Raw genomic sequence first — 13,891 nt, forward strand, 5'->3', positions numbered from 1 at the left:
AGGGTTAAGCGCATCACATATGATCCAAACCAGGGTTCCCCAAACTCGGTCCAAGATTTAAACCACTTTAGCATGCAGTTAAATGTGCTCTTAGAGGTTCAAACCTACAGTGCTCGGCCACAAACTTGATATTAAAGCTTGCCCAAAACAATAATGTACAACAAATCAAAAGTATTTATAATACTCATCCTGATTCACCTTTATTTGGCATATATTCTCTTGTAAACACGATCCAAACATTCAATGACAGACAGAAGTGATTTCAATAAATAGTTACCTTCAATCAATTTTACTTTACACCTTATTTATATACACCGTTAGAAAGTTTAGGATCACGTAACTGAAATGTTTGTCAATTCTTTTCAGTGTGTCCTCCAATATGAGCTTTTTTACAAAGATTTATTATACACTAGTCAACATTTGAAGTGGATCAAAACCTTTCATAAAAGTTGTCCCAAAACCAATACTTTATACCCGTTTTTGTCTTAGGACAACTTTGATGAACTTTTTGATCCACTTCAAATGTCGACCAGTATATTATGATTCATCAAAAAAATATTTACAACAATCCCATTGTTATATTTGGGTTTGCTATTATTTTAAAATTTGGAAAAAATATAAATCATCAGTAAGTGACCGTAACTTTTGAATGGTAAGATAAATTAATCTATATAATGCAAAAATAAAAGAGTGATAAGTTTAGACAGCAAAAAAGGTTTTAAAAGTTAAAACTGCTTAATTTGATAAGTATTGTAAGACATATTGATATGACTTACTGATCACATTTTTTTCAGTGTACGTTAAAAATTATACAAATAATGTTGCTTTAAAAACTGAGGTATGGGTGCTTTGATGCTTCTTAATACTTGATGCATTTTAGATGATTCTTGAAAAAATGGTGACTTTTTTTTCTTTCTTCTTCATTATTTGCCGGATGTCTGTAGCCGTAATAATCACCTTTGTTCTTGAATTTTTGATGGCCGATCTTAAGACCTTTGCAGGTGACGACTAACAATTCTCCCAGTCCATCAACAAAGAATTCTGCAGGCAAAATAAAGATGAGAAAATTACATCTTTTTTATGGAACACATGAAGATATAATCTGCATTAAAGTTGGGCATCTCAGTTTATTAGAATTAATTTAAAAAATGTTACCAACAATGAAAATTAACCCATAATTTAGTCACTTTACTGCATGGGTGTCAGAAGCAAATAAAGTGAGTGGATCCTCCATCAGAAAAAAATCACTGGAGTAGATCAGTGTTTCCCAACCATTTTCACAGTTTTGATTTGTAAAAAATCCCACGGCACACCACTTAGCTTTAAAATTAACATGCGTTGCTTCAAATGCCATATTAAAACTGGATTTTACATTAAGGGGCAGACTGGGTCTTAGTTATATTCGGACATTTAAGTAGTTTTTATAAACATAAATTACAAAAAAAAAAAAAAACATTACTGGTGTGCATCTTGAGATAAAACAACAGCACTGATAAATGTTAAGATCTGTCAATGCATGATGTTTTTATATTTAAGGCATCTTAAATGTGCATTTTAGTCTGGGACTAGCATAAGCATGTCCGGGAAACCGCCCATAATAGTATTTATCACATCTAGGGGCGGTTTCCCGGACAGGGATTAAACTAATCCTAGACTAAAACAACTGAAAACAACTTGCACTAACATATCTTAAAATACATCAGGGCCCTTTGTTTTGCCTCAAAATGCACTCCAGTTATGTTTTTAGTAAGGCATGTTTGTTAAAACTAGTTATATTTAATAATTAAACTAAGGCCTAGTCCTGGCTTAAAGGCGGAGTCCACGATGTCTGAAAGCCAATGTTGATATTTGAAATCACCTAAACAAACACGCCCCTACCCCATTAGAATCTGGACCTTCGGTTGATAGACCCACCCCACACATATGCAACCCGGCAAGCATGTCGGTTAGTAGACACGCTCCTTACTGCTGATTGGTTATAAGAGTGTTTTGGTAGTCGGCCCGTGTCCTTTTCCAAAGCGTTTTTCAAACATCGTGGACTCCGCCTTTAAGCTTATCCCTGTCCGCGAAACCACCCCTTAATGTGAAACCTGAAGTTAAGTCACACACAATGGGGCAGTTTCCCAGACTGGGCTTAATCTAGTAATTTAAAAACATATTGCACTTGTTGTATAAACTCGACTTAGTCCTGGCTTAATCAAAATCTTGTCAGAGAAACTGCCTCATAAGTTTAAATAGGTATATGATGACACATAGCTTGTGATGTTGTGGGTGCGGAAACATCATATTTTTTTTTAATAATTATGTGTCATCGAAATCGGTAAATATGGACAGGCATGTGCCATAATAATATTACCCTTTTATGGAAATCAAGCTCAGATGGCATTAATATACAGTAAAAAAATATACAGCATTTTTGTCTAATCAAGTTATGTCAACTTTTTACAAGCCAAACCTTAAAATAGTAGGTTGAATTGACAAACCCAAGTTGTTTTAACTTTATTCTGCATTGTTTTTACAGTGTACATTTTTGATTAGCGAATTAATATATTGTCCGTCACTGGAACAGCTGCATCTGAGGCAGTTTTAGGCTAACTAAGCCTAGCAAAAACATCAGATAATTGTTTGCGTGTTAACAACATAGTGTAGGTCAATGATTCCCAACCGGAGGTACACGTGTGAAGAGTTTCCAGGGGGTAGGTGAAAAGATTTAGATTTTGCTTTGATCTCATTTTTTAATAAAAATTTATTTTGTTTGTCCAGTCATTGACCTACAGTAAGATTGATTTTTGTAAGGAAAGCATTGTAAAAAGGACTACTTTAAATGTAATTTTCATCTTATCATTAATATAATTAGCCGTCGTGAGTAAATGCATTGCATGCTCCAAAACGCAATAGCGATGTCCAACTCAAGAACGATCTGACTATTTTCAATGAACCTGAAAGACACAAAGTTTATTAACTATAAATACTGTTCAAATAATAATAATGCGAAAATAAGAGACCTCGGCAGGACATCGCAATGAAAATGAGAAGAATCAGAGGACGAATGATGAAGAGTAAAAGAAGGTTTGAAACACCTGATTTGACTCTCCTCGTGACTTCTCCTCTTCTTTTCTCCAGCAAATTAAATTTAGCATGGCTTGGCTTTTTTTTTTTTTAAATATGCTCCTCTGGCAAAATGTAATACTCTCCTCCCATTAATGTTGCTTCTAAAAGGAAAACTTCTAGAAATGCATATGCAATAAGGTCGCAAAAATAACTCCTTTTTAGAGCTACAGTAAATATCTACTGCGTGTCTTAAGTAAGTTCAGTCGTTATTTAACGCCAAAATGATGGTTTGCGCAAGCTGTTAGTAAATCTGGCCCTTAAAGGTGTCATGGGATGAAATTTTTAAATTTGTAAAATAAGTCTTTGGCGTTCCCAGAGTTCGTATGTGAAGTTTTATCTCAAAACACCCTACAGATCATTAATTATAGCATGTCAAAATTGCCATTTTGTTGGCCTGAGGAAAAATGTTTTGGGTGTGTCTTTTAAAATGCAAATGAGCTGATAATATGCAAACAATGATCGCCTGGTGGTTTGTTGAAATAAACATGCTTCATCAGTCAGTGATTTTTTACAAATTATGAACATTCACTTAAAAAGCAGCTTGTCAAGTCACAGTAAAGTATGTGAGCACACAGCCAAACCCATCTGAGTATCAGAAATGCTACAATACTTGTTTGCCTTGAATTTAATTGATATAGACCCGGAGTCAAAAGGAATATATTTGAGGAAGCAGTTAAAGCCAAGGCAAAATTGAGTTTAATTTATTAGGGCAAGTTAAATGGATTTGATTGAAGGCGCTATAAAAAGTGAATAAAGTCGGTATATTTAGGTGGGTCCAATACCCAAAAAATTTCCTCCTTTTTTAAGATGTTCTGAGATCCTAGAAAGCAGACCGTACAAACTGGGTACCCACCGTTACGTTCATCAATCATATCTGTACACATTCATGGCGCGTTCTGTGCACTGATTTATCTGTACGCATTCACAGTGCACTGAAGGGTTCACCCGTGTGCACACAATTTATTATCAGAACACATGACGGCGCGCTCGAAAATCTTGCCGGCCTGTGCATTATAACACTCTGATTCATCTATATGCATTCATGATGTACTCAAGTGTTCACCTGTGCCCGTGCAATTTATTGTCAGTACACATTTTACGGCGTGCTTGGAAAGCTCACCGATCTGTGCACTATAACTACGAACCGCTACGAACCGTTCTGCTGCATATTATAGTCAGATCGGCCGTTCGTGAGCTTCGCAGATCACTCACTACGTATGCCTGTTGCTAACAGTGGCTATTTAGATGGATCGTTGAAGCCATCGCACTGGCTCACGCCCCTCTATGAGCTATGTCCTATATGTTAGAGCCCACTCTGCGCGAGTTTGGCTTCATCATGCACATGGTCTACAGGGGTATCTATATTTGATATCTGCAACGCGGCCGGCTGGTCTTCGCCGTCTACGTTTGCCAGATTGTACAGCTTAGACGTCCCTGCCCTACGAGCGCAGGTTCTCTCGGCTTAATCATGCACGCTCATGCGTTTTATGTGTACACCACGGTGTGCTCAGCGAGCTCAACAACGTGACTCTAAATTTACTATTTCTATGCTGCTCCTGTATTTATGTAATTTAATGGATTCAGTGATGCGGAATGACTTCGGGACCTTTTTTAATATGATTTGGCATGTCGTGTTAATTTAGCCTATTCAGCCTCCCAGGTAAGTTCTGTATGCTATTGTGTATCATGTAAATAACTGTTTATGTTACTTTAACATGTACGGACACCTATTCAGTCTGCCGTTCTGTGCTATTGTTTAGTTGACTAACTTGCCTTTCCAGACTAAATGTTTGTTTTTCGGCTTGGATTTTGTGAAATATATATATTTTTTCCTCTTCAAAGTGCATTTTTGACTAATGCGACTGATGTGACTTATACTCCGGAGCAACTTATAGTTTGGAAAATAAGGTAGCAACGTCGTAAAATATGTACGAATTGCCATGAGATGAGTCTCATCTAACCCCTAGTATTAAGCTATCAGTATATGCCACGTTTCAATGTAAACACACATAGATTTAAAAAAAACATCATTTGTTCTTACGCCACATATGACCAGTGTAAGGTCAAGTTACTTTTAAAAGTAATGCATTAAAGTATTAAGTTACTCCCAAAAAAATTAACTAATTGCGTTACTTAATTACTTTTCATGCAAAGTAATATTTGCGTTACTTTTAAGTTACTTTTGTGTTACTTTTTCTTACCTGGCTTAGGCTTGATCTCTTTCAGGCCTTGCATGTGTTTTTTTATGACCAATAAGTTCTGCATTTTAGAAATTGCATATTTCCATCACAAAAAATGTCAAGCTCCAGCCTGCTTTTTTGTGCTAAACTGCCCAGGGAGCACAAGTTCAATCCCTAGTTTGCCGACGTGCGTCTGTGGAGGGAAAACCCTGCTGTGCGCCGGTGCAAAATACGAATGTTGCATGCTTCACTGACAAAGTCAATTGCGCTGGGTGCAAGATAGGGCCCTAAATGTGTTTATCCGAAGAAAATCATAAACACAGAGGACTAGGGATGAATACATCGGCCTGCAATCGATACTGACAGATGAAAGCATTTTTCCCAATATCGGACATCATCAGATTGTTCAAAAACAATTGATAGTAAATAAGTCTAGTTTTAAGACAAATAATATACAATTTAAGTTAAATTGTCCTTAAAACGAGCAAACTTACTGTATCTGCCAATGGGGTGAGAAAAAAAAGTGAAATTTTTCTTAAACACTTAATTCAAGTAAAATTTTCTCACTCCATTGACAGATATTTTTGCTTGTTTTAAGCACAAATTCACTTACATTTGATATTTTTTGTCTAAAAACTAGTATTATTTTTTAAGGTCATTTTGCTCATCAAGAAAATTCATCTTGATTTAAGAATTTTTAGACATTTCTACTGAAAACAAGACAAAAATACTAAGTAAGAAAGCATTTTTTGCAGTGTACTTGGAAATAGTAATTAGTTACTGATTACTTATCCAAGAAAGTAATCCAGTTACTTTACTGAATACTCATACGTCATTTTCACTCGACTCACGTCATGACATCTCACTAAAACAAAATCAAGGTTAAATAACGCAGTAACGCAGCCTGCTTATGGGGAAGTAACAGTAATCTAATTACTGTTTTTGCAATTGTAATCCCTTACTTTACTCGTTACTTGAAAAAAGTAATCGGATTACTTCTAACGCGTTACTGCCCATCACTTTATTGGACCCACCCACTTATTATTTTCATGTTTTTTGCTCTTTGCTCCCCCTACAGGTTAGAAGCGTAATTGTTCATTACCACTGTCGTAAATACTGCAGCATAGCTGGCTCTGATTGGATTGTAAGTCTGTAAAGTTTTTGTAGTTTTCACTCGAACTACAGGACCACTACCCGACGGTTGGAAACTTCTTTAGTGCGGTTTTGGCCGATAGAGGGCTGCAAAGCAAATGTGAAAGTGCCATTCACTCTGTTTTGAGTGAATGAACCACTGAAACTTTTTTGGAAACGTTATTTTAAGGTAAAAAAAACTCTTTGGTGTTGCTTTAAGGTTTGACTTGTAAAAAGTTGACATAACTTATAAAACAAGTTGAAATAGTTTAACTTATTTTTTTAAGTTAAAGTAACATAAAAATGTACACTCACATAAAGGATTATTAGGAACATCATACTAATACTCTGTTTGACCCCCTTTCGCCTTCAGAATTGCATTAATTCTATGTGGCATTGATTCAACAAGGTTCTAAAAGCATTCTTTAGAAATGTTGGCCCATATTGATAGGATAGCATCTGGCAGTTGATTTGTGGGATGCACATCCAGGGCACAAAGCTCCCGTTCCACCACATCCCAAAGATGCTCTATTGGGTTGAGATCTGGTGACTGTGGGGGCCATTTTAGTACATTAAACTCATTGTCATGTTCAAGAAACCAATTTGAAATGATTCGAGCTTTGTAACATGGTGCATTATCCTGCTGGAAGTAGCCATCAGAGGATGGGTAGGCCGTGGCATTTAAACAATGCCCCAATTGGCACTAAGGGGCCTAAAGTGTGCCAAGAAAACATACCCCACACCATTACACCATTGCATTAATGAGAAATTGAACAGGTGTTCCTAATAATCCTTTAGCTGAGTGTATGTTGATTTGACAAAAATGCTGTATATATATATGTGTGTGTGTGTGTGTGTGTGTGTGTGTGTGTGTGTGTGTGTGTGTGTGTGTGTGTGTGTGTGTGTGTGTGTATTTATGGTCTCAAAGCTAATAGACATGGACTACAGGCCACAAAACTTCTGATATCACTTGATCTTAAAAAAATTGATATTTTGCCAGTTTTTTGCCCAAATGACTTTGCAATCCACATACCAGTGTGAGCCACCCGTTTAAGAAACGGGTCAAATCCGACTTTTCGCACGGCATCCGTACGGGCCAAAAAGAAGTTGACAACTCCGTCGGCGTAAGAGCATCCATTAAATCCCGGCAGGGGTGCGTAAGTACCTCTGATACGCGTGATGCAGCCGCCTTCCTCGCTGTTTCCTTCTTCATAGTGCAATTTAAAGGAAAAACTATTTCCCTCAACTTCACCACCGACCTAAGGAAATCAGCAGAGATCTATAACTTTGCAAACATGCAAAACAAAATTTCCACCTGTTCTTAAGACTTATGTCAATATAGCAGCAGACATACCACATCTAATTCAGGAACGGCTTCCATAATCTCCAAAAATCTCTCTATACGCGTCTCATTCAGAAACAGAAAATCATCATCCACCCATAAGAAGTATTTGGTTGTGACTTGTGACACTGCCAGATTTCTGCCAGCAAACCAGCCCTTCAACAATAGTGATGTCAAGCAGTTATTGAATGCATTGTACATTTAATAGTAAAGTAAACCACAGTGTTGTGTTACCTGTGCTGGAGGCATAATGTATTGCTCAATGTTATCACCAACAACCTTTTCTGGGTTAAGACTGTCATCTGCTACAATGATCTTTATGTTTGGGTAGTTCACACGAACACTCTGGATGAGAACATTTAATTGTTCATATCTCAAGAATGCCTTAACCAGTACAGTCACCTGAGAGTTTATATCTACAGAGAGAAATAATAATGTGTTTATGTAAATTATGAGAGAATTATGTTCACAACAGACACTGGAGTTGCAATTGTTCTTAGTATAAATATTTTAATTACATGATAGCACTCACCTTTCCCTGGGTTATAAAGAATAGGAACTGATAGACGACTGATCTCAATGGGGAATATGACCTCATGGTCCTCATAAGAGAAGTAAGCTATGGACAAAAACACATTAAATTAATTCCTATAGTTAATTATTAATCAAACTCTCTTTAAAAAATCTCTTTACTGACTGCAAATATTTGACAGAGACATTGTAAGGTTTTTGTACTTGCTTTAAAGGTTCTTCACAGCAATGACATAATGGGGTCATTCTATGAAAATGGTGGCTTTCCTGTCCCAGCCTCAACCACCAGGAAAAACACTTATAATTGTCAGATAATGACACAAAATATATGTTTTTTTTGTTTTAATTGAAGTGCTTTATGTAAGCAATAAGGTACGAGAGGCTGTGCTGTATCGTGAATAAGTAACGGCTGAAGGGCGTTGTTAGGCACGACGCGAAGCGGAGATTTTGATTTACGTATAAGAGCTGTACACTTGTTTCTCAATGTTCTAAACGCTACCCAATCTCTTTCTGTATCCGATTTCCTCGCTATGGCCCAAGCCAAATTTCTTTCATGAAGGAGTTCAGATAATTCATGTGAGAACCATGGGTTATCATGTCCTTTTACTCTAAAAGTCCTAACAGGTGCATGCCTGTTTACAATCTGCAGAAATAAAGTATGAAAATACTGCCATGCAGTGGACACATTAGGTATTAAAAACAATCTATCCCAATCAGATGCAAACAACTCATGCAGAAACCCTTGTTTATCAAACAGTTTAAAGCTCCTTTTTGTGATAAATCTAGGTTTTACTTTGGGAATTTTACAATCCCTTATAACGACCACAGTACAATGATCACTAACATCATCAGGAAAAACTCCTGTATGTGTGTATTTATGGGGTTTATTTGTTAGTATAATATCTATTAAAGTGGACTTACTTGGATTCTTATGATTTGGTCGTGTAGGGGATTCAACAAGTTGAGTAAAATTCACAGAGTCACAATATGCTTTAAACTGATCTGAATTTGATGTTAACCAATTCCAATTCAAATCCCCCTAACAAGGTCTTTTAGAAGCAGGTCAGATAAAACAGCTGATAGTGAGGTAAGAGCATCATTTATGGCTGCTGGTGGTCTATAGCAACCAACTATACATAAATGACAATCCTTTCCATATTCCAGATCAATAGCCAAAAGCTCAAACTGTTTAGGGATAGAAACTGATTTAAGAACAGTAGCATGAAAATTTGATTTAATATACAATGCAACCCCCCACCCTAGCCTGGGTGCCAGCTGATCTTAGCCCCGCCCACAAGAATTTGAGAACGGGAAGATCGGTCTGGCGTTTTTCCGTTGAGGAGCTGCTATGCTAGGACTAGAGCTGGGCGAACCAATCAAATTGTCAGGGCGGGCTTTATACGATGATGGACAGATAATCAACAGTAACGTAATGAACCACGTCACCAAAGAGCGCGTGTGTTGAATGGCTGCCGCTGTAGAGTTCAGATGTGTGAATTCTGACATTGTTCCTCTTTTAAAATCAATGCTCTGTCGATATCTTTTAGAACAGACTCAGAGAAACGCGAGCAAGGCATTTGTTGATGTTTTTGCCGTCCTTCCTATTCGGCAAAAGTTGGTCGCAACTGAAATGGCTAACGTTATCACGGCGATGCAACTCAGCGTGCATGACGAGATGGATATAATTAGCGGTCGTTGCCAGCTTCTTTTCGGAAGCCCGGAATCGTGGTTGCTGAATAAGTGGAGGCTCCAATATTTTCAAGCAAACGTAATGGGTATCGTCGTGGATGAATTTCACCTAACGTACAAACGGTAAGAGATAGTCTTACTCTATGACTTAGTAAATACTTCATGTTGTGATATAAACGAAATGTTGTAAACATAATAGGTGTTGATGTACATTCGCTAACTCAGTATAATCACAATGTTAGTGTCATTGTAGCGAAATAACTATCAGTTCGGTCAGGCTGCAAAGACGTAATTTCAACATACACTCACACACACACTCCGTTGCTCTGATTGGTCGTAGGTCTATCCAATTGAGTGCAGAGGCATTTTTCGGTTGAGACACGCCTCATAATTATAGCTCAATGGAGCGGTATCAGACTCAAATTCTGACTAGAATTGAGTATGACAACGTCAGGCTAACCCCACCCCCTTTACTTTTACGATCAGCTCGAAACACATTATACCCCTCTAGTGCAATGTCGTGGCTTGAAATTTATTTTTTTAGCCATGTCTCAGAGATGACCAAGACATCAGCTTTGGTCGTCTTGGCCCATATTTGTACTTGATCTAATTTTGGCAACAAGCTACGAACATTTAAGTGTACAATGCCAAGGCCTGATCTATTTGTGAAATCCAAAGGAGTTAGAACACTTTCAACTGGACCAGGATTTGGATTAATACCGGCCAGTAAAAGCAACAACATTATCAAATATCTAGGGCTGCAGCTATCGATTCTTTTTGTAATCGATTAATCTTTTTGTAATCGTGTGTGTGAAGGGGTTCTTTTTTAATCTATACTCTCCTGCAATTGAACGTGAATACGTTTAGTACTTAAAAACATCAAAGCTAAACATCATATCTAGTCAAACCGCATAACGACATCGCTACAAATACAGTATGGGATTAAAATCAGCGGAAGCTACGTTACCTTGTTTCATCGATGCTTGGTGAAACAGCTGTGGATGTTTTCGGTTCAGATGCTGAATTTAATGATAATGTAATGATCCCAAACTTTAGACATTCTCTTTCTGCCGTTTATGGACATATTCGCTCCGCCATCGCGCCAACTAAATTCAAAATGTACCATGCGCTATGATGTGCTTCCTGAACATTGAACAGCGGTCCGTTTGAATCAGATCTCGGCGTGTGTAGTGCGCGTCATAGGAATTTAACGAGGCTTCGAGGCAGAATTTTTGCCTCGAGGAATTTTTTGAATCGAGTAAATCGAGTAACTCGATGAATTGTTTCAGCCCTACAAATATCGTTGCCTTTTATTTTTCAGTGAAGAATTGCATTGTTCTTTACGAGAGTCTGGTAGAGAGATCTTAGGAATGAAAGTAAAGGTAGATGAGCTCTTTGTCCTTGTGTCCATTAACACAGAATTAAGAACAGCACGATATATAAAAATACTGTCCGTACATTTTGTTGGCAGATACATATGGAAGCGCAACAAATGATTCATCTCATCTTCCGCCTTCGTCTGTATGTCCCATAGAGCGGGCATGAAGATAACCGCACAAAATAGGAGCACTTTCATGATATCAGCGTTGAAGTATCGTGTAAACAAGTTTCGAGACAAGCTCGCTCAACAGATGCAATTCCACAACCACAGTAAAGACCAAACAGCTGATCGACAAATGCAAAATGCAGGTTCCGTCCACGGGCGAATAGCAGCTGGAGAACTCAGACTAGGCACGAAAACATCACCAACCTTATCAGCAGATATCCCCGCCGCTACGGTGACATGTGAGCTCCAGTTGGCTTGATATTTGGGAGTTCTTAACTTTCCGTTCACCGATGTTGAACACAACCGCTTTCCAAAGCAGTCGTAACTTTCCGTTCACCGATGCTTGACGCAACCGCTTTTTAAAGCGAGTCCCGGGATAGTGCAACAGATAGCACACAGGTAGTACTACAGGTAGCACACTTCACCCAACTCGATCCGACTCCAATCCAGACTCAAATGCAAGACAGTCCGATTTTCAAAAACGGCTTCTTAGCATAAACACTCAACATTAAAAAATACTAGATATACAGGGTTTGCCAAGTTTGCAAAAAATGTACAACATGTACATTAAAACAGCAGATTAACAAATCAGACAAGACAAACACAGACACATAAATATAATTTGTTAATAGGCTAAATATGAACATTTTGTTACAATGATTGACACTGTATAAATGAATAATGAGGTGTAAACTGGATTCAGTTCAGATTTATTGAGTTAAGTGGCCAATGTTTATGTACTATGAATGTTTCTGTGTTTTGTCTATATTACAGAATAGCATCCAAAAGCCACTACCGTTGTTTATAGGGGTATATTTCATACAGGGCTATTTTTGTATGTTTTGATTTATTTTCTCTGTTGATTTGGGATCTTTATAATCTTGAGAAGGAATGTGATTTAAGGAGAAATGTGTATGATTAACCCTTTCTAATCAGCCGAATTTCACCCAAAGGGAGTGTTCAATAGTTGGGCTACTGTTTTATTTGTTTTATTTATTTTTCTTTAAACTGAATAGGCCATTGTAACTAAATATTTACATTGTATTTGGAGCTTGTGTTAATTTGATCTCTTTTTATATTTCTTGTAAACTTGGTTTATAATAATATACTACACAGGGGGATATTTCACAGTCATTTAATGCTGTGTTTTCTCTTAACTCAGTCGGAAATAAAGAACCCCTGTTAGATGTATGGCTGTGCTGGAGTCTTTGTCATAGTGTGAAGGTTTACACGGCCACATAAGGATATCATCAATTTTGATCACTCAATTTCAATTATTTCTACTGCTACAACAAAAAACACAATGGTAGAAATAGAAAAAGTTTTAAAGGTTTAAAGTAAATTACTACTAATCAAGACAATTTCTTAATATTACATTAACTTTTTCTGTCTTTGATTATGTATGCAAATTAAATGGTCAAATTACATTCTGGGAAGCCTGAAATGTCATCTAAAATATAGGTAACATCAGTGACAAAAAAGCAGCACAAGCTTTTTTTATGTGATGTAGTAAACATATAAAAATACATTAAGCTGTCATTTAAGTTGATTTATAATTTTAAGAGGTTAAGTATTATCTTACTATAAGTTTTGGTATAAAAAAAATAATTACATTTTTAAAAAGTTGTCTGTTCAAAAAGCCACCATTTTCATAGAATGACATAATAACATTTTTATAATCTAACAAAAACCTTTTTCCACTACAAGAAAAAGCCAAAGAAAACCTTAAACCTGGTTTGACCTAATATCTACATTTACAACTCACTCTACACACAAAACAACAAAGTTTAAACAGTAACAGTTATGCTAGATGTTCCAGACATCATTTAAGGTCCATTGAAATGTGCCGCTTTTATGATTTGTGGTGACCTCATTTCAACTGAAACAGGAAGTTAGGAACTATCCCCTAGACCTTTCTAAAAGAAACATTTTGTTTCAGAAGAAGCATTTTGTTTATGGCATAGTCCAGCAAAGCCGCATTTGACAGCTTGTGAGATTCATATAAAATGAAAGCCTAACAGCATCTTGATTTAGGTCTAAACTCTTATTACAGCATATAACAGTGATAGACATGTACCAATTTTGGCAGTTTGATTTCTCCCACAGTGCTTTTATAAAACATTGTTTACATGATTAATCTAAACAGGTCAGACATTTTTCGTGTTGGATCGGAGCACCCTGAGTGTGCGTTGTATCAGCTTGTGTGACACTATCAGATGCAATATCAGACTTCATTCTCCCAAATGGAAAGCAAATTTACATTAGCGGCATCCGAAAATTAGTGATTGCTGCCTCGCTGTCTCATGAGGCATTGACTTCAGAGGCATAAAGGCAGCTCAGAGTAATGCTTTTGGACCACTT

The 13,891-nt window shown here is 37.0% G+C and overlaps 1 protein-coding gene across 2 annotated transcripts in view; it reads right to left on the minus strand.

The window, feature by feature from the left end:
* Positions 1-35: 35 nt before the first annotated feature.
* The window catches only part of LOC129434122 (beta-1,4 N-acetylgalactosaminyltransferase 2), an 81,523-nt gene continuing 67,667 nt past the window's right edge, over positions 36-13,891 (minus strand). The window contains exons 7-11 of one of the 2 annotated variants that reach the window (XM_073868472.1): positions 8,297-8,383; positions 7,999-8,180; positions 7,777-7,920; positions 7,456-7,681; positions 36-1,041 (exon numbers count right to left, since the gene is read on the minus strand). In XM_073868472.1, coding sequence (XP_073724573.1) covers positions 860-1,041; positions 7,456-7,681; positions 7,777-7,920; positions 7,999-8,180; positions 8,297-8,383 — 821 coding nt within the window. In that variant the 3' untranslated portion in view covers positions 36-859. The remainder of the gene's footprint in view (positions 1,042-7,455; positions 7,682-7,776; positions 7,921-7,998; positions 8,181-8,296; positions 8,384-13,891) is intronic. The other variant, XM_073868470.1, reaches the window with a different exon arrangement.

Source organism: Misgurnus anguillicaudatus, chromosome 6 (assembly GCF_027580225.2).
Source record: "Misgurnus anguillicaudatus chromosome 6, ASM2758022v2, whole genome shotgun sequence".
Taxonomy (NCBI): Eukaryota; Metazoa; Chordata; class Actinopteri; order Cypriniformes; family Cobitidae; genus Misgurnus; species Misgurnus anguillicaudatus.